The sequence below is a fragment of the Pogona vitticeps genome, chromosome 12, assembly GCF_051106095.1.
Source record: "Pogona vitticeps strain Pit_001003342236 chromosome 12, PviZW2.1, whole genome shotgun sequence".
NCBI lineage: Eukaryota > Metazoa > Chordata > Lepidosauria > Squamata > Agamidae > Pogona > Pogona vitticeps.
In genome coordinates, this window is record NC_135794.1 from 6917064 (window position 1) to 6937346 (window position 20283).

Here is a 20283-nt window from a genome sequence, read left to right on the forward strand (position 1 = left end):
GAGGAATCAAAAGCATACACCTTAACTCTTTTATCTTATGGTAGAACTGATGCCTTTCCATACCGTGGAAACAAAGATGGATTTTTTGCATGATATTTAAACATATATAATCAAAGCTGGAACTAGATGCAGAAGAAATAGATAACTGGTTGAGGATGTGAGTCTGGTCAGTGAGTGCCTGAAAAGCAGCAGGAAGAGTGCAGAAACACTAATATATGAATTATAGGAATGGCATTTGGGAAAATCACTACTTATGGAGGATTGTGTAACTAATCCCATATCTGTGTGAAAAACAACAACAGCATTCTCTTCCTTTCTTTTGTAGTACTTCACTGGCTTGGAGTGTGGACATAAGTTTTGTATGCAGTGCTGGAGTGAATATTTAACTACCAAAATAATGGAGGAAGGCATGGGACAGGTAATGCTCCCCCCCCCATTTTATTGTCTTACATTTTAAAGTGGAGTAAGAATGTCAGGTTCCACAGTTTTGGCTCATATCTGGAGATGTTTCACACCCTTCAAGTGTGTGCAGTGTTAGACTTGCTCGTGACTTCAGCATAACTGAGGAGCAGGATCATTCCCACAGTCCTGTGCTCCAGTTATTTGATGCAAAAGGAGAGATAGTTGAATATTTTTTTAAAAAGATTATTTTAAAAAGCATGTAGTTTTTTCCTTGAGTATTGTATTGTCAATGATGAAACTATTGAGAGAGGAATATAGTTGCAGTGAACAACAATGAATATGCTAAACCTGGAGTTTGATACCTTTGGGACACAGTGCCAAAATTGGTCAGCTCAGTGCTTGATGCGGTGGTGGGGTTAGTGGAAGTTGCTGAGTATTATAGAAGAACTTGGCTTAAAAGAAGTCTGGACTAGGGAGAGGAACATGGAAGCATCGCTCACTTCTTGTTAGTCTACAAGGCACATGGATGGGATCAGAAACCAGTGGGTGGGACAATGCGCCCCTTTCCCCCTCTCCATTGGAAGGCAGCAGCCTGACAGCTACAAAACTTTGTTTTGGCCATCAAGGCCTGTCATAATTAATGGACACCTGCTAAAGATTTTCTGCCGGAAGGGCAGTTGGTGGTCCCAACCTCAAATGTGGTGGTGATGGTTTTTCTCCTGCTGCTGGTCCTTATTCGGCAAGATTCCAGGGGGAGCTGTTTTAGTCACTTGTAGCAAAACTAGTAAGAATTCACTTTGTGCCTTAAAGACTAGCATATCTTACTTCGCATAACCTTTTTGAGGGCGGCAGATGCATCGGTTGAAGTGGGTTGAAATCTACAAAACTGTATGCCAAAGGAAATCTGATAATTATTCAGATGCCATAAGAATCTTGGCTCTGTTTAGTGTGAGATGTTTGTTTACTGAAGGATGGTGGTGGACCTTTTTCCTCTTGAGGGAAAACTATATCCTTTGAGAGTAGTTTCCTGGATGATGCCTCCGGGTGGTGGCAGTTCTCTCTTTCTGCCATCTGTTTCTTTCCCTCTCACTGCAGCCGTCTTCTCTAGCCAGTATGCTACCAGAGACAGGTCAGTTACTCCTGCCAGAGACCTGGATTAAAAACCTGTGGGAAGCTTTTGAAATCAAGGTGGGATCACAAGTTTCTCATTCCCTGACTTAGATTTTTTCAGCTGAAGCCTTGGACCAGCTCAGGTTCTAGAAATGGTGTTGAATGTACACTTTGCTGACATCCAAATTAACCAGATGTGCTTCATGATTTGTTTCTCTCTACTCCCCTTTTCTTTGCCACCTTCAACAGACAATTTCATGTCCTGCTCACGGCTGTGATATCTTGGTTGATGACAATACAGTTATGTAAGTATTACGGTTGATGTGTGATTTCATTGAAACCTCCCTTCCTGTGTTAAGCCCTGAAGCGGACTCACAAGCATTGACTGGCTCGAGATTATATTTTGTCCAAACATTCAGTTCTTATGTAGAAGCAAGGATACTCGTCTCTGTGGGCGTCTTATGAATAGCAAGCCTTCCTTATAATCTCCATAGTAGCATTTAAAGAATGCTTTCGCATTACCCCCCTCCTTCACCTATTTGTTTGCAGCATATCCTTTGAACTACCAGGGATTTAGATTACAGAGTATTAAAATCTAAATCTTTGAGGCAGCACACCGGCCTTAACAATACCCTGTTTTCCAGAAAGGGCCTTCTGTTCGTCTGATGAGGGTTTAAAGGAGGATAGTTTTTTTTTAATGAGCCGTATTGCCCTGTCCTTGAGTCACGCTTTACAAAGCAAAATAAAAGTTAAATTAGTCTGCCTGCCTGTTTGCTTCACTTCTTAAGTCAGGAAGGACACAGCATCTGGCAGTTTTCTTCCAACCTGGACTTCAATGGGCTAAAGGCCTTAGATGTCTGGGAGAGGAACAGCAAAGAGTATACTCATTGATGCTGAAACGTTGCTTTCCTCTGATAGAAAGCAACGGTAAGGAGGCGTGTTGGATGCCAAGCGGATGCGGTCTTATTAAGCGGATGCTTTTGTTAATTCTTTTTTTAAAAAAAATCACAAAAGGACTGTTTGAAGTTTTCATCAACTTATCTGGAAGTTGAGTCTGAACAAGCTAGTGAAACGTTTCAACCTAATAAGAAAGAAGTCCAGTTGCCAGGACTCAACTTCCAGATAACCTCACCTGGAGGACTGAGAATCTTCACAGATATTTTTCATCAACTTGTTTTCACAGACTTCAAGCAAGACACACCTGAAGTGCAGTTAGGCTGTCCAGTAAATCAAGTTCATGATCTCACAGCCTCGCATGGCATGTAATAATCTACTACCTTGCATAGTCCTTTCCAGAAGTAAAATATGGAGTTTGGATCTAGTCATTCTTTGGTTCTTATAAAGTGTTCTTAGTATTGCTTAATAAAGTATTTTAGTCTTCTGATAGCAGCATTCTTCCAACTGTTTGCATTTTGAACTGCAGAATGGGCATTGTATAAATGCTGAAAGCATGTGTAATAGTGCTTGTGTCTCCAGCGTTATGTATGCTTACTCCAGAAAGCCAGTCATTTTTATTTGTTTTTTTATACTGCCCCGTTAGTATAACTTGCAAAAGGCCTGATGGGAGGAGGGGCCCTGAAAAACCTCAGATGGGGGTGAGTTCCACACAGACAGAGCCACTATTGAGAAGACCCAGTTCCTAGTTAACACCTTCAGGCCTCCATCGGTGTAGGCACCTGTAGCAGCAAAGCCTCAGAGAAACTGGTGACACGTGTAGCAGTTCTATGGGAGAGACACTCTGATGGGTTTGACTGATGTTATGGAAGTCTGATAGACTCAGACCGAAAACCCATCCTTTTGCTTACTGATTTTCAAACTAGGTTCCCAGCCTATAATGAGAAGCTCAAAACTCGTGCAAAACGGAACATTTTTTCAGGCTAGCATCGTAAAATGAAAAAAAAAAAAGCGGCTAGCATCGTACAATGAAAAAAAAAAAAGCAGAAAAACACACACAGTTCTAGGTTTCCCTCCAGGTTCTTACAGATTACAGAAACAGAAGAACCCTACCCCCCCACCCATCCCCAAATAATCTAAAAACAACCCCAAAAAAGATCGCATAGTGGCAGCGATGGACACAAACAGAATCAAGGTATAATGTAAATATATGCAGGGGGATTAGAGATGTTGTTAGCCATATAAGTCACTTTCTAGGCTCTGGATTTGCTTCGCTGCACAGGGGCATTAATAGCGTCAGAATCATTCTGTGCACCAATTTTTTTTAGTTGCTGGATAGCTAAGACTATTACCCTGTTTAGGTTCACTCCAGATACATTCAACTGCTGTTCTCAGAATTTTGATAACCTGGAACATCCTGGGAGTTGCATCCTACCACATCTGGAAGCCATCAGGGAAAGCTGCCCTAAACCCTTCAAGACAGTGAAAGCAGATAACACGGCTTCTCATTTTTATCCCTCAAAGGCTATCAGTAGCATATATCTGTATACAGAACAGGGTTATTAGTAAGCAGATGGTGCTTCATATTGTAGATGTAGAGGACAGTACATTGTTCATATTTTAACTATTGGTACCTCGTATTTTAAAAAGGACACTGCCCAAGTGTGGATTTTGATGTTATTCTGCATAGCAGCCGATATTTTATATTTTGTGCCAGTCAGTGAATAAACAAAAATATTAGATGCCCTGTGTTGGGTAGATAATTTATCTACAATTTTCCTTAAATTTCTCCCCCCCCCCTCCAAACATTATGAGCAGCATGCTACCGGTAATTATGTTTTCTCCCTAAGACTGCATTTTGGCTGATTTTTAAATGGACTTTTGTGGAAATACTAAAAATATGGTACACACCTGCCGTTATTAAAAAGTGACATGTTCTTGTGGAAATTTCTTGTCCCTTCATGGACAGTAGAAGAGTGTCTAAAGTACATGTGTTAGGGGATAATATTGTGGATTGTATTTCAGAACAGAGGTTCACCATATTCTAGCCATTGGCTTGGCCCACTTGCTGATTGATTTTTCAGACTGGGAATGCAGGAATGGGTGAAGTGGGAGACAGAGATTTTAAAGCATCTTTATAGAGTGAGGAAGATAAGCAGTAGGCTTACTGGGAAGGTTGCTATCATGAAATTACCAAAATTCCCCTATTCTGTCTGCCTTACTTAACTGCATTGGAATTTACATCAGTGGTAAAATACATCCAAGTATGGGTAGTGTTTCTGTTGGTGTGTATTTTATACTGTAGTTCTCAACCTTTATCCCTCCAGATATTTTGTACTTTAGCTGCCAGAAGCACCTACTAAACACAGTGACCAAGAATTTGGGGAGTTGAAAAAAAAATACTTGGAGGGCTAAACATTGGAAATCCCTGACTTACCTAACATTTTACAAAGGAGATTTCAGTCACTACTCTATGAAAAGTAACTTGCATTCTAATATTGTTGGCCCATTCTGTTGGCTTTGCTGAGAAATCAGTGCTATTTGGCTCCTCCCTCTGAAACTACTTCCATTGCATCTGATTGCAATAAAAACTTCCAGAACTGGTGGTACCTACCTTTCCTTTTTTTTTTTTTCATTTTCCTTCCTCTTGTGCTGAGTCTAAAGGCTCTGCCATAGCTCACTTAGATGTCTGAGGATAGAGATTTTCTTAGGGGCAGTTGATTGGGTGAAGAACATGGTTAAAAAAAGGCTCCACTGCAGTCTGATGCTTGTTGGGCCAGTGGCTGTAGCTTCAGATGTTGTTGATTGACCTGCTGGTAGACAGTCCTCATCTGGAGACTGATGATGTGATCTGACCCTGCTGAGTATCACTAGGTGAGTCAGTGGTGTTCAACATGTTATCAGTTTCTTCTTTATGAGATACGATGGAAGTGCACAACACCAGTCCGCAGGTACTGACATAATGGGAATGGAAACGGGAGGAGTGAAAATCTTCCCCTGTTTAATCTTAGAAATCAGTGTTGGCAGTTTTTTTCCCTTTTGGTTGCTATCTTGCAGACATTGTTAAAATGGTTTTTATTGCAGCTTTGCCGTGAGTGAGATTATTGGAATTTTTCTCATGGGTGAGATGTATAAAAGCAGCTTCCAAAGGCCAGCCTCTCCTTCCAAAGCAGTGAAAAGTACCAGTGGTTCGTGGTTGTGGCATCTGCATCCTTTCTAAGACTGTCTTGTACTCTTTCTAAACTAGTAACGTTGCTACAACTCAAGGGAATGATGGTCAGTCAGATTTCTTTCGGAATAATCACCTGAAGTGCTGTAGACAAAATTCTTTTGTGTGCCTATGGCTGTGTTTCAGATGATGGGGGAACATGGAGAACAATTTTTTTGAAGTTGTGTGGCAATGAAGCAGGCCTCTTTTTTTTGGCTACCCCGCTTCCACAAAGAATAAGATTTTGAATAAAGTTGTTTCCAGTTCAGATGGCTAGGGTTTTCCTTGCTTCCTAAGGGAGTGTGCACGATTCTGTTCCCCTCCTCTTCATCCTCACAACAGTTCAGTGAGCGATTTCAAGGAGAGAGAAACTGATTAGCTGAGGGTTGCTTTCTGTGGTTTAGATAAAGTCGGATCTAGAATCCGGCTCTCCTAATCCCAGTCCGTGAGTCTAACCACTATATCACATTGCCTCTCTTAAACTTCCATCCATTACCAAAGTTCTGTTGCGTTCCTAGTAGGTTGTGTATAAGAAGCCAGTGGAGAGAGAGAGAGAGTCCAGAAATTTGAACTGAAGTTTTACTGACTTGCTGATGATTGTTTGTGTTATATTTGCCCCAGAGTATGATTCTTCTCCCTGAATCAGTGGCTCAAATGATCTAGTTGAAAAGATCCTACACACAGCCTGTTTAAGAATGCTGTACATGCTGTACACTATATATATTTCCCCCCTGTTTTTAATGATGTAATTAGTTATCGTTCCTATGCTCCAACAAGTGCTTAATTACTGTTATTATCACTGATTCTTAAAGTACCTCTGTACTTTTTCTGTATTGAAAAGTGTCCAAAACAATTTTAAAAACAGCCTTCAAGAATACAATTTAAAAAACAGTTTCAGGAGGAGCAGTGCCAGTGACTTTAATTCAGTGACGATATGGCAGTTGCATACTGCATTAATCAGTAGATTAAACAGACAATTTTTTGTACAGCCTTCAAGTGCTCATGCAGAGATCAGCATTGTTACTGAACTCCACAACTGTGATAGATTTGTTGCCTGGTGGACTTCTTTTGGAATAATATTACCCGGGTTGTCACAACTGCAGAGCATATGTCAACTTTCCTAGGCTGAACCTGTTGCTATCTGTTCCGTTCAGTCTCTTGTTTTTGTTCAGTCATTTCAGTGTTCACATTGTGCAGTTCTCACTGTGCTCATATTAGTTTCTTGTATATGAAGTCTAATTGTATCCCATTTTTCTGTACACAGAAAACTTTGTAAATATTCCAGTAATAAGTAGGTTTCTGGAATAGCTTCAGTAATAAACAGTCATGGTAGGACATTTACATCGTGCAGGTTAATAGGTTACTTAATTATTTTCAAAATATCCAAGCCACATCTTCAGCTGCAACAAACCTCAGAGCAGTGTACATGGAATTAAAATAAAATAGGATGACATTACAGGTTTAGTCATCAATATAATAGAATTGAGAGGCAGTATATTAAGAATGTTGCTCTAATGTCCTGGTCTTGATCTTCTGATAGATACTGGTGTGTGTGTGTGTGTGTGTGTGTGTGTGTGTGTGTGTGTACACGTGTACTGTATTTTTCCATTATAAGATGCTACTTTTTCTTAAAATCATTACACTAAAAATTGAGGTGCGTCTTATACGTGGAAGTAAGCTGAGATAGCTGAGGAGAGAACCAAAACGACACACACCTTGCCTCTGTAAACAGGCTTGCTTCAGTCACAAGTAGAGATGGGGGTATTCGTATACAAATATCCCCCCCACAGGTCGAGATAACAAGGGTCCAGCCGCATAGGGCTGGACAGTCCACTCATGATTCCACCGTTGAGACAAGCTCGACGGAGCCTTCCTGTCGCTCCATTGCTCGTAATGGATTAGCCGCTCTGCGACCTGGCAGAGAGGCTCATCATCCCGCCTTCTGCCAGGACCAAGGATAACCCTTGTTATCTCCACCTGTGGGGGGATATTCGTATATGAATACCCCCATCTCTAGCCACGAGGCTTCGCTTCCTCCAATCATGAACCTTACGGCACTGACGTCAGCTGATGCTGAACAAACCAATTAAAACACACCTCGTTGCAGGTGGAGCTTGTAGGCTCAGATTCAACAGGGACTCCTAATGTCTGAGTGTTCTGAGCCCAGAGGCTGAATACTCAAAGCTCTGTTTTCTTAATTTTTGGGTTAGAAATGGGGGGTCTTATAACGGGTGTGTGTGTTATAAATGGAAATATATGGTATGTATGTTAGCTGTCAAAAGCCAACCTAAAAGGTCTTCAACTGTCACCAAGAGGACAAGAGGGAGGGGACCTGCTTCGTCTCCTGTGGGAGGGCACACTCCGACCTAAGGGGAGCCACAGAGAAGGCCCCCCCTCTCTTGCATCCCCACCAAATGGGTCTGAGAGGGCAGTGGAACTGAGAGAAGAGCCTCCCCTGGATGTCGTAAGAGCAAAGAAGGCCTGTCCGTGGACCCAAGTTGTATAGGACGTTACAGGTCGTCATAACCAGTATTTTGAGTTGGGTCTGGAAACAAATCAGCAGCCACTGCGGTTGGCCACTATGTGAGGAGAAAAAAGGCCTTTGGTTTGTATTTAAGCAGGTTCCCCTTTGTTCTTAACCCTTGGAAAACACAATCAGTTTTAAAATGCTTGGCAAATAAAATTATTTTCAGCTGGCACAACAAGGAATTGGGTGTTGCTGCTAGATGACCTTCATGGGAGGTTATTGCAGAATTGCAGAGAAAGCCCTCCCTTTTGTGAACACATGAGGAGGAGTAGATCTTTGTGTACCTGCTGTTGCAAGCCCCATGCAGGGACACGGTGGCAAGAGACAGATTTGTAAAGTCCCCAGTCTTTGCAGAGAAGCACCAGCACTTGAATTGGACTAGGTAGCCCAAAGGGGGCTAAAGTAGGTCCAGCACACGATTGTTAAATGGTATTGCTGAAGGCATTGGGATTTCTAGTGACAGAAGAGCGCCAGAGAGGACCCTGAAAATTCACACGTGGTCTTTCAAAGGAGGTGCAGCCCCATCTTGAAGAATGACTTTGCAGAGCTAAAAAGTAGTATCTATCCACAGTGACTCCCATCTTGCCAAGGTTCTTTCTCAATAAGATTCAGAGTTTCACCCAATTCAGAGGAAAGAGTTCATGGGGTTATAAAACAGAAGCCAAATAGTAATGGTGATGGCACCTCCCCTCACTGTTTTTTCTCTTTGCTTATTGCTGAACTGACTTGCACTGGGATCAAAATAAAGAATAATCAACACCGAGATTAGAAATGCTTCTGGATTTTTTGAAGGACTTTGTGACAGCCATACAAATAATTCTGAGCAAATGTAAGAAAAATGTAGTATCTCAGAAGGAATCTCCCAAAGGAGGAAGGTGGTTTCTATTCATTTCGAGTTCTAGATAGAGAAGTCAAGAAGAAAAGAGTACATGTTTTTGACCTACAGTGGGGGTGGGCGGATTTGGACAATGTGTGAAATAATGACTTCCTTCTTGATGGGTGGGGAAAATGTGTTTTCAATGAAATATTCTTTTTTCTTTTAATAGGCGCCTGATCACAGATTCCAAAGTTAAATTAAAGTACCAGCATTTAATAACTAATAGTTTTGTAGAGGTGAGTGTTCACTTGAAAACTGCATGCAGCATAGACAAACTGTCATTTCTCTCTCTTTTATGTCAGGCATTTGTGTTCATTTCTGATGATCAAGAGTCAGAATTTTGGCAAATATTGGAAGGGTGGGAGTTAGCACATTTGCTAACGTCAGTCTTTTTCAGCAGCTCAGTTGGAGATTCAGGTTCCGAGTGTATGTTATGAAAGGAGGCATGCTAGGTGAAATTGTGTTAGCTGGGGTGCTGCTTCAAATAGGAAAGCATTTTCTGTTTAGAGTATGGCATCCTGCCAGAGAAAGGTGAAATCCTGGATCCCTAATGTAATGACTATAGACAGCTGTTTGGAAGATTAAAGGAAGTAATTGTTACTGAATTTACGTTGCTGAGCTGGCAATGGGAATTTTAATCACTTGACTCATGGGCAGTCCTTGCAGTTAAAAAAAGGTAGTGCCTACAACCACACACACACACACACACACACACACACACACACACACACACACACACACACACACACACACACACACACACACACACACACACACACACACACACACACACACACACACACACACACACACACACACACACACACACACACACACACACACACACACACACACACACACACATATTTTGGGTCTGTTCACTGGAATTTTGAATGATTGCACCTATAGTGTGTTAGTTGAACCATCATTTCTAAAATATCCCTGCCTTGCTGCCTTCTTCATTTTTTTAAAAAAAATCTGAAATCCAGAATGTGTCTTTATATAAAGCGGGGGTAGACAAGTGTGGCCTTACAGATATTTTAAGCCTACAAATCTTAACAGCTCTGTCAGGCATAACCAATGGTGAGCGATGTTGGGAGCTGCAGTTTAAAAATATTTGAAGTCATCCACTCCTGGTTTAAAGTTTAAACAAGCAGCTAAAATAGCTTAAGAACTATGGATGGATGCACTTCTAAGTGCTCAGGAGGCGTAGAATGCAGCCCATTCATATTGTAGGGATCCTTTCTCAATTATTTTGTTACTGATTCTGTGAGCTTTTCTTCATATCTGGAGGTGCTGGAGATGTTCCCCGTACCAAAACAGGAGAGGTGATCTTAGTGAAACGGAGCTATGCATGAACAGTGGCTCATGGAAGGAAAGAGCTGTAGGATTATTTGGGCTTTCTCAGTGCAGTTCTGTCCTTACCTACTCAAAAATATGCGTTCAGAGAAACTCAAGCCAGGTTGAGTGTATAGGACTGTGGCTTTTGTTCTGCTCTGTCTGATTGTCAAAAATCTTCTGGTTTTCTTTTTCTTTTTCTTTTTAACTATGCAGTGCAATCGACTGTTAAAATGGTGTCCTGCTCCTGATTGCCACCATGTTGTTAAAGTACAATACCCTGATGCGAAGCCCGTTCGTTGTAAATGTGGCCGACAATTTTGGTAAGCAAGCATTACGTGAGTGCCAGCAATTGGCGCATTGTAAGCTAAGCAGCAGTACCTATAGCTGCTGGTCCTCTAGAGTTGACAAATTGCTTTTGTTGGCAGGGCTATAAAGCTTATGACCAATATACTAAATGTGGCCTGCTCAAGGGCTGATATGCTTTTCTTCCATCTCTTTCCCCCCCCTCCTTTCCTTTTCCTTTTCCCTGTACATGGGGTTGTAGAAATAGAGATTATCAAGCATGCAGAAAACCATAGTGTGCTGCTGGAAGACATCTGGATAGCTTAGTGGCTTAGGCATCTGGCTGCAGAGCCAGAGGTTGGGAGTTCAGTTCCCCACAGTACCTCTGTGACAAGGGGTGGGCTTGATCATGATCATCATCATCAGCTTGGTTTCATGGGATATATGGCGGGTGGGCGGGTCGGAGACCTGCATTAGAATAAACTTCCAAATTCTGGTGCTTTTTAAGTGTAGGCTCTGATGTGTGAACTTTTACAATTTTTGCAGCTTTAACTGTGGTGAGAACTGGCATGATCCTGTTAAGTGCAAGGTGAGCGCTTGAAACTTTCTCTCTCCATTGTGCATGTTGGAGGTGGGGAAGGGACATTGCTTAAATCTCACAATGGTAAAAGATCTCTCTCTGGCGATTGCTAAGATCAGCAAAGTTCCTAATAATCTCCAGGACATTTTCTGTGACAGCATCTTCTGTTGGTCCCGAGGCTGTGTTTCCTTGTTAGCTGGTCTTAACTTACGTATGATGTGATGATGACTCGCTACCGGTAAAATCCTTTTAGATAAGTGGAATAGAAGTCTGAATTAGAGGTGAGCATGAACTGGCAGTTCGTTCTGGTTTAGGTTTTGGCCTTTGACACTCCCCCGCCTCCTCCAGGCGCCGGCTCTTGAGTGGGCGCCTACCAGATGAAACGGGGCTGGGCAGCACCAAACACCTACCTGTTCGGCCAAAAAAACGAACTAGCGCGAACCATTGAGCCGGCGGTTTGTGCCCATCTCTAGTCTGAATCATTTAGAGGGCATTTGATCATGTCCACAAAATTAGCAGTCCTTTACTTGATGGGGATATTTTGGCTACTGCTTATTTCTGTACTTAACTCCATTGAATGGAAGGGATTTAATGCAGTCACATTACAAATCCAATATTGACTGCTTAGTAAAGAACTGTCAGAAATTCCTTTTCAAGTTAGTCTTACCTGACTTAAATACACAAATTCCTCCATGTTTATTAACAATTCTGTGTAATTATGGCCTTTGGGGTTGTGCCTTGGATCTCTAAAGATTTGTACAGTTTTGGTTACTCTAGTTAGCCAATGAGCTATGAGACGTATATGTACGTTTGTAGATCATCTTTTTCATATGATGCTTATTGATGACTTGTGTCAATCTTTCTGTGATATTTTTGGAATAAATGGTTTTCTCCCTCTCCTGGCAGTGGTTAAAGAAGTGGATTAAGAAGTGTGATGATGACAGCGAAACTTCTAATTGGATTGCAGCAAACACAAAGGTTTGAAGGCTTTATTTATTTTCAAAACCATAGATATACAAAGTTTGATAGCAGAAGAATACCTTTTCTCTTGGAAGTGAGGAGTAAAGAGAGTATTGAAGGTGACTGCAGTTTTACTCTCTTTTTCAATTCAAAGTAAGTGTATAATCAAAAGGTATTGGGTGTTGTGCCTCTGTGTAGCGTTGCTACAGAGGAGGGTTTGCAGCTGAAATAAAAAGCATTTGTCAGATCGGGAGTCACTGGAGTTCATTATAGGCTGAGAGTACGTACAGTACCTGTACGCCACTTGCTAAGCACAGATGCACAAGAGGTTACTATATGAAGTCAGGTTATTAGCCCACCTGAATCGCTGTTTCCTTACACTCTACTTATTTAATGTAGGACCTTCTGTATGTAAAGCTATGCTCCATGACTGAACAGCAGCACTCAGCATGAGCGTTTTCATTCACTGTATGTGGAGCTTCAACAGTTCACTCCAGGTGGACTTAAATCTGCCTCTGGGACAATCCCTAACCCCCCTGCTGGTGGAAGTGGGTTCTCCATCTCTCCGAGAGTCAGGGCGAGATTCCCAACCTGCAGTTCACCTTTGGCCTGTGGTGTTGGCAGCGGAAATGTAGACAATGTCTTCGAGGCCACAGTAGAGCTTATCGAGAGAAATGAGGCAGGAGAGGAGGGGACGGTTGGGCAGACACTATGGATTGGGAGGGCACTCAAGGCTCAGGGGGTGCAGCCATGGCCAGAAGGTTTGACAGCCAGCTTGGAAATTATTTACCATCATGATCTTGATGTGGGTCATTGGGTGGAGTTCCTCTCCCCTCCCACCCAAGGAGGCTGCTCAAATTTGCCACAGTGAAGCCTAGTGACAAGAGGCAAAGAGGCTTGAGAATCTGATATGGGTGCACCGTCAGCAGAGGTTGCCGCAGGGGCAAGCACCCATCAGCAGAGACCTCCCAGTCAACCCAGTTGTCGGCCATCCGTCTTGACTTGCTTCTGCAGGGTCTCAGTATTCTGGGGAGCCAAGGCAGGCCAGGATAGGGTTTGGGCCTCTCTCCGGGGAGAAGTAGCACACTTGTGGAGTGGCTGCCACCAACAGAGAGTGGAGGCATAGCGGAGGAGAGAGTCCACAGTACGCTGCCCCAAGGACAGTTGAGTTCCTGTATTAAACATCCATGTTGTGGCATCCATGCCTGGCTCCACCTGTGTGGAGTTCTTGAACTGGTGGAGGAAGCAGGGCTCCACTCTTCCCAGTAGAAGGCTGTGGTGGGGTTTACACCCCGTAGAGACGTTGGGAGTGAAATCAACGCCTTGGGGCCCTGAAGTTGTTAAGCTTTGTTGTTGAGCCCTCTTGGCTCTTTTAAGGTGTTTTGTTGCTCCAGTAAAGAGCCTGTTTTTTTTTGTAAGCGCTCGTCATTTCTTGATGGAGGGGGGCCTGAGGGCCGCTTGGGCCATGGAGAAGCAAGAAGACCTGATTCAACACATGGCAAAACAACAATGTGTGCTGGTGGGGGCCAACAGCAGGTGGCTGACCTATCCAGGCCATGCCTGCCTCTATAGACCGCTCTTCATGGATCCAAGGGCCCCTGCCTGTTCAGGTGCAGAAAATGACTCCACATGATGACCTGAGGCTTTCTTGAACATGCTTGATCAGGCGGCTATTGCCACTGAATGGCCTAAGGAGCAACGGCCATTGAGAACGACTCGGTGCCTTACAGGGTTTGCATGAGAAGTTGTGGGTGTGTTGGACCCTAATGATGCTGCTGACCAGATTAGTTACAGCAAGCCATTCTAAGCGCATTGAACCTATCTGAAGAAGCCTACCCACGAGTAGTTTCAAGATGTACCTTTAAAAGAAACACGACATGCCTGGGGAGTAACACAGAAAATGTGTGCGTATGAGACCTGATGGTTAAAGCCGGCAACCAACACCGCCAACAGGATAGTGGAGTGACGGAGCAGTTGGATTCCACACAAGCCCCAGAGCTGGGTAGCAAGGTTCTAGCCTAGTTCCCTGTAGGAAGTGATCAGCCTATTGGAATCTTATTGGGGGGCAGAAGAGATGGATCCTGGAGTACCGCCTGGCTCTAAGAACAGCTCCTGAGCCCACCCAGATGACACCCATACCCAAACAGGCCGCTGTTGCACCTCCAACTTCCCCATGGATGGGTTCCAACAAGGGCAAAGACCTTGCAACTGTTTGCCTTCTGAGTGCAATATCGGAAGGGTCTACAACCTGCTAACATGGACTATTTCTCTCGGCAGGGCCCTTCGGACGGTGGAGACAAGGAGGTGGATACCCCCTTGGAGGGGGAGGCATGTGGGACCAGCCCTTATCCCCCTGCCAGTGGGAGTGGGCACTCCCCCTCTCCAAGAGTCAGGGTGAGATTCCCAACCCACAGTTCATCTGTGGACTGGGGCATTGACAGCGGAGACACGGATGACACCCTCGAGGCCATAGCAATGGCCGGGATAGAGTTTAAGGAGAGAAGTAAGGCAGGAGAGGAGGACTGTTGGGCACATGCTGTCGATTGGGAGGCGTTTGAGGCTCAGAAAGTACAGCCATGGCCAACACAGCCAACAGCTGGCTTGGAGACTACCCACCGCCATGATCCTGGTACAAGTCATTGCATGTGGTTGTTTGGGTTCACCACCATGAGGCCTGGCAACGAGGGGCAATCAGGCTCAAGATTCAGAGATCGGTGCACCGCCAGCAGAGGAAGCAGCAGGGCCAAGTGGCCCCCTCAGCAGAGACCTCCCAGCCAGCCGTGTCGTCGCCAGTCCGGTGGCCATCCATCCAGACCTGCTCCTGCAGCGCCTCGCTACTCCGGAGAGCCAAGGAAGGTCAGGATAGACTTTGGCCGTGCCTCCAGGGAGCGACTGCCCTATGCGGAGACTGGAGGTGTAGCAGGGGAGGGAGCCCACACTACGCTGCTCCAAGGACAATTGAGTGCCTGCATTCAGCATCCAGTCTGCGTCTGGCCCACCTGAGTGGGATTCTGGAACTGGTTGAGGAGGCGGGGCTTCACTCCTCCAAGCAGCAAGCTGTTCCGGGGTTTCCATCCTCCTAGAGACCCTGGGAGTAAAGTCAATTCCCTGGCACACTAAAGTTCTTAAATTTTGTTGTCGAGCCCTGTTGGCTCTTTTAAGACTTTGTGGTGCTGCAGCGTTTTTGCAAGCACTCGTTGTTGTGTAACGACGGAGGTGGCCCCGGGGGCTGCTCAAACGTTAGCTGTAATCAATCAGTTATGTAGTCCCAGAGCGTCCCCAAAACAAGGGAAATAACAAACCAGTTCAGAGTGCTCTACACCTAAAAAAACATGGAAAGGGCCACTCTAAATCGGACTTGACTTGATGGCACACAATTATTTTATTAGTATGTAATATGTAGACATTCCATACATAAAACTGTCTTCAGTCCTCTTGAAGAGAAAGGGAACGTATACATATTTTAATTAATTAATTGAATTCCGTTGATCAGCATCCTAGGAAGGCCATTCCATAAGAAAGAGGTGAAACTGTTGTTGGCATCAGCTGGATGTCTTGTGTCACTGGTCTGAAAGATTGCCTTTTTGCTAAACTGCTTAAGGGGGCAATAAGAAGCCAGCTTATAGCAGGACACATGACCAGAAAACCTACTCCTTTGAAATATTGTGCATTTGCTTCCCCCTCTATCCGTTCTTCAAAGCAGGAGACACTTGTCTGTTTCTGTTCCTTATTACCACTCTCCCTATGCTTTGCAGGAATGCCCCAAATGTCATGTGACCATAGAGAAGGATGGTGGCTGCAATCACATGGTCTGTCGGAACCAGAATTGTAAAGCTGAGTTTTGCTGGGTGTGTCTTGGCCCTTGGGAGCCACACGGATCTGCCTGGTATGCTAAAATGGATATTTCTTGATATTTTTTTAAAAACAAGTGTTGCATTGCCCTGCTTTGATTATGTGCTGTGCGAAGGAATTCCTGTGGAAGCAAAAAGACTCATCAAGTAGTAAATACGAATGAAATAGCTCCTTTTTTCATCATATATATCATACATAAAACTGTCTTCAGTCCTCTATATATTTTTAGGGCCAGAGAAGGGAAGGGGTGGAGGAGCCTCTAGCTGAGCATATGCTCTGGAGGCTACCAGCTCTACAGGTAGCTTGTTTTCAGGTTTCCACGGATGTGCTGGTGGAGGAAATACTGTTGCAGACCCACAGAGTGATAGGAGAGGCCACTTTAGAAACTCTCATGTGTTTACAAATATATTTCCAGGTACAACTGCAATCGCTACAATGAGGATGATGCCAAGGCAGCACGAGATGCCCAAGAGGTGAGTCCATAACTCTTGGTGAAAGTGTCTTTCGGGAAGAGGATTTTTGACTGGCTCTCTCTTTCCATTCACATTTTCTGTCTGAGCTGGTGAACTTTGAGCACTGTTGCATCAAAAGAAACATCAGAAGAGGCGAGGATCGCTTTTGGATCTCTGGGGACAATATGTGCTCCCGAGGCCTAAGGCCTGCCCCCAGCCCACCCCTGTTAAAAGTCCTGGGGGCATTAGGCACCTACATGCAATTTGTAGGCTGCATTTTGCCCACCCTTATGCCTGTTGCTTTCTGCTGTCAGAACACTGGTGATTTTCTAAATCTATGGGAACTTAGCATGAACTTGAATCAGATCATGATTTTTTTCCATTCCTCCTTCTTTTAAGCAGTGTCAAATCATTGAAACTCTTTTTTTTTTTACTGTTATTATCTGAGTGGTGCTTTCTACCAGACGAATTCCCTATGCAGGCATTTCCGTCTGAGTGATTTCTTTTAACCGTGTGCCACTTGCGCCTGTTTTGTCACACAGCCTGCTGCTGAGCAGATTTTGCTGCCATGTTCTTACACAGAGAAACAAACATGTTTGAACACTGCATGAATAGAGTAACTTACTATAGAAGAGTGACGAGCGAGTAGTGCATCCGTAAATGTGCCTTAGGACCCCTTGCGCACAGTGATTTCATAATGCTCCTCGGTGTTCACAAAGTGATGTCTATTTTCTTTCTGGACCACTTTGAAACTTGCTGCTGCTGTACTGGTCTTAATTTTTTTCCTCCAATTACTTCCTGCTTCTCCTCCTGTGAGCTCAGGTTTGATGTCTCTGGTTTGCTCCCCTCTTCACTTTGTCCATGCAACAGCCCTGCAAGGTGTGCCAGTGTGAAGGAGACTGGCCCAAAGTCAGTTAGTGAATTTCCTTCCTCAACTGTGGACTTGGATTTCCAGGTTGCTACTCGTTAATGCTGATCAATAGACACCACGCTGGCTTTTAGTGCCGTGCTAAGAGGGCTGGGCAGTAATTTCTCTGTGTACTTTGGGGCTGCTGAAATAAGGCAGTAACTTGGCCCTGTTTTTTATCCTATTAGCCTTTGATGCCTCCTTGATAACGAGAGAGCTACCTTGCCTTACTCTGTTTTAAATATTGATTTTCTTTCTCCCTAATGGGAATTAACGCAGCGATCCAGAGCAGCCCTGCAGAGGTACCTCTTCTACTGCAACCGCTACATGAACCATATGCAAAGCCTGCGTTTTGAGCACAAACTCTACGCCCAAGTCAAGCAGAAGATGGAGGAGATGCAGCAGCACAACATGTCCTGGATCGAAGTCCAGTTCCTGAAGAAAGCAGTCGATGTTCTCTGCCAGTGCCGTGCCACACTCATGTACACCTACGTCTTTGCCTTCTACCTCAAAAAGAATAATCAGTCTATTATCTTCGAGGTAAGGAAGGCCGGCCCAAGGCTTCATGGAGAGCAGCCTGGCAGTATACAGATCAGAGCTTGCAAGGCTAACATTTTTTAAAGATTTCAACTCTCAGGATTGCTCAGCCAGAGTGGCCATTGGCTGGAGAGTGTGGGGCATTCTGAGAATTGTAAGTGGGCGATCATGTGTATGGTTGGGGAGGGAGCTGCCCTGTGGATACGTGTGTGCTTCTTTAGAAACCGTTGGGTGAAGGGAGGTATACAAATGTTTTGAATTCTCAACAACGGTGTTGAAGGCTCCATAGCAACTGCTTGTTTCTTCCAATGACTTCTTTCAAAGGTCTCTTCTATGGTGGCCTCAGACTTGTATAGTGGTTTTGTTTTTTTTGTCCCAGAACATCTGTGTCCTTGTGTCCTTCTGCAGTCAGTTATCTAGTCAATTGGGACTTAGTACAGAAGCTTGCTTTCTAATTCAAGTTCTTGCGTGTATTGTGTACTGCCATTCTGTCAAAGCACCTGGGCACAGCACTGTGCTGGCTGGCTCTTGCTGTATTAGACATACGTGTTGTCTGATTGTTTGAAACGCACACACACGGGGCAGTAGGAGCCCTCTCGTTCCCAACCGCTAGTTCCTTGTGGTTCCCAACCTTGCATCCCCAGATGTTCTTGGACTCCAGCTTCCAGAAATCCTGGCCAGCACAGCTAGTGGTGAAAAGGTGTCTGGGAGTTTTAGTCCATTGACATCTGGGGAACCCAGGGTTGGGTCTAGAGGCCCTGTGCAACAGACTCCAAAGTGAATTACAAGTTTTGAAAAATAGCTTGCAAGTTATGTAAATCTTTTTTTTTTAATTAAACTAGAATTTGCTCCCCCTTCTTGGGTTCACCCCTTAATGTGCTAAAGGAGTTTGAGTGTGTCAGCGAAGTCGAGAGCAATGCCATCAGGAGGCCAGACTCCATTACCAGCCTGGACTCCAGCAGGGTCACCCAAGGCAAAATGGTCACAGCTGAGACACCAGACGAAGATGCATCCACCCACTTCAAGGCAGCTGCACTTGGAGGAAATAAATCATCAAGGGTAGACGGGATACTAATAGAACTATTTCAAGCCAGACAGACAGAATCTGTCAAAATTGTAACAAGAAAATGCCAACCAATATGGAAAACAAAACAATGGGCCACAGATTGTAAACATTCAGTAGACCTTTCAATCCCTACAAAAGGAGATGCCAAGGGGTGTAGTAACTATAAGATCATTGCCTTAAATTCCCATGCAAGCAAAGTGATCTTCATGGTGTTGCAACAAAGGGTTTTATTTTATATGGAGCGAGAAATGGCTGATGTTCAAGCTAGATTTTGAAAAGGAAGAGGCACTTGAGATCATATTGCAAGTATCGGCTGGATGCTGGAGGACACCAAGGAGCTTTAGAAGAAGATCAGTCTATGCTTTATGTACTACGGTAAAGCCTATGACTATGTATGTAGGTCATGAGGAACTGTGGTTTGTTCAGAAAGAAGTGGTGTGCCTCAGCTGTCTACGTCCATTTATGTTCCTTTCCCCTGTATGCCTTGATAATCACTATTTTGTATTGACAAGATAATTTATTTTGTAACTGTATTCCTTTGTTAGCTATGTCGAGAACGTAAATCTTTGTTGAATGTGAGAGTTACAATTACGCCCATTGGAACGAAAGCATCCATATTATGAATTATGTAGGTACCTCTAAGGAATAGTCGGTGAAATGTGAATATAATGTCACCAAATACGCAGTCGTCTCGTAGATCTATTTCCCTTTGCTTTAAAGATATCTACAAAACACAGTTTTGTCGATCAGTGATCAAGAGAATATGCTGATAGGTATTAATAAATAGGAGAAGAAATGTCTTGCCTGCTGAAAAACTCTGGAGGAGGCTGCAGTGAAAACTTGCTAGAAACAATTAGTGGGGAGCCTCACACAATTTGCCTTCCACTAATCCTTCGGTCCTTATTTTAGCATTGTTTATTCTCAATCACTGAGTTGTCTTAGTTTTAAAAGAGCATTTCTGTCTTCTGCCTTCCCAGAATAATCAAGCAGATTTGGAAAATGCTACCGAGGTCCTTTCTGGGTATCTGGAACGAGATATATCCCAAGATTCACTGCAAGACATAAAGCAAAAAGTGCAAGACAAATACAGGTATGCTTCTCCTTCAGAGCCCACAGTCTCTTTTTGTGGCTATAAAGTTTCTGAGAGGGACCTTGAAGCTGTCTTAAGGCCCTGGCTGCTAGGAAGTGGCAGCGTGATTGTACCTTTGTGTGAGAGAGACTGAAATGCTGTTGCCTGCAAAATTGCTGCCCCTTGTCCTGCAATAAGATTCCAGCCACTGGTGATGGC

General features: G+C 43.9%; 1 protein-coding gene across 1 annotated transcript in view; it reads left to right on the forward strand.

Annotated features, from left to right (window-relative positions):
* ARIH1 (ariadne RBR E3 ubiquitin protein ligase 1) overlaps positions 1–20283 on the forward strand; it is a 51712-nt gene that overhangs the window by 27235 nt on the left and 4194 nt on the right. The window contains exons 4-13 of the mRNA XM_072982149.2: positions 326–418; positions 1762–1817; positions 9188–9254; positions 10573–10679; positions 11188–11230; positions 12128–12199; positions 15937–16067; positions 16449–16506; positions 17672–17932; positions 19973–20085. Coding sequence (XP_072838250.2) covers positions 326–418; positions 1762–1817; positions 9188–9254; positions 10573–10679; positions 11188–11230; positions 12128–12199; positions 15937–16067; positions 16449–16506; positions 17672–17932; positions 19973–20085 — 1001 coding nt within the window. The remainder of the gene's footprint in view (positions 1–325; positions 419–1761; positions 1818–9187; positions 9255–10572; positions 10680–11187; positions 11231–12127; positions 12200–15936; positions 16068–16448; positions 16507–17671; positions 17933–19972; positions 20086–20283) is intronic.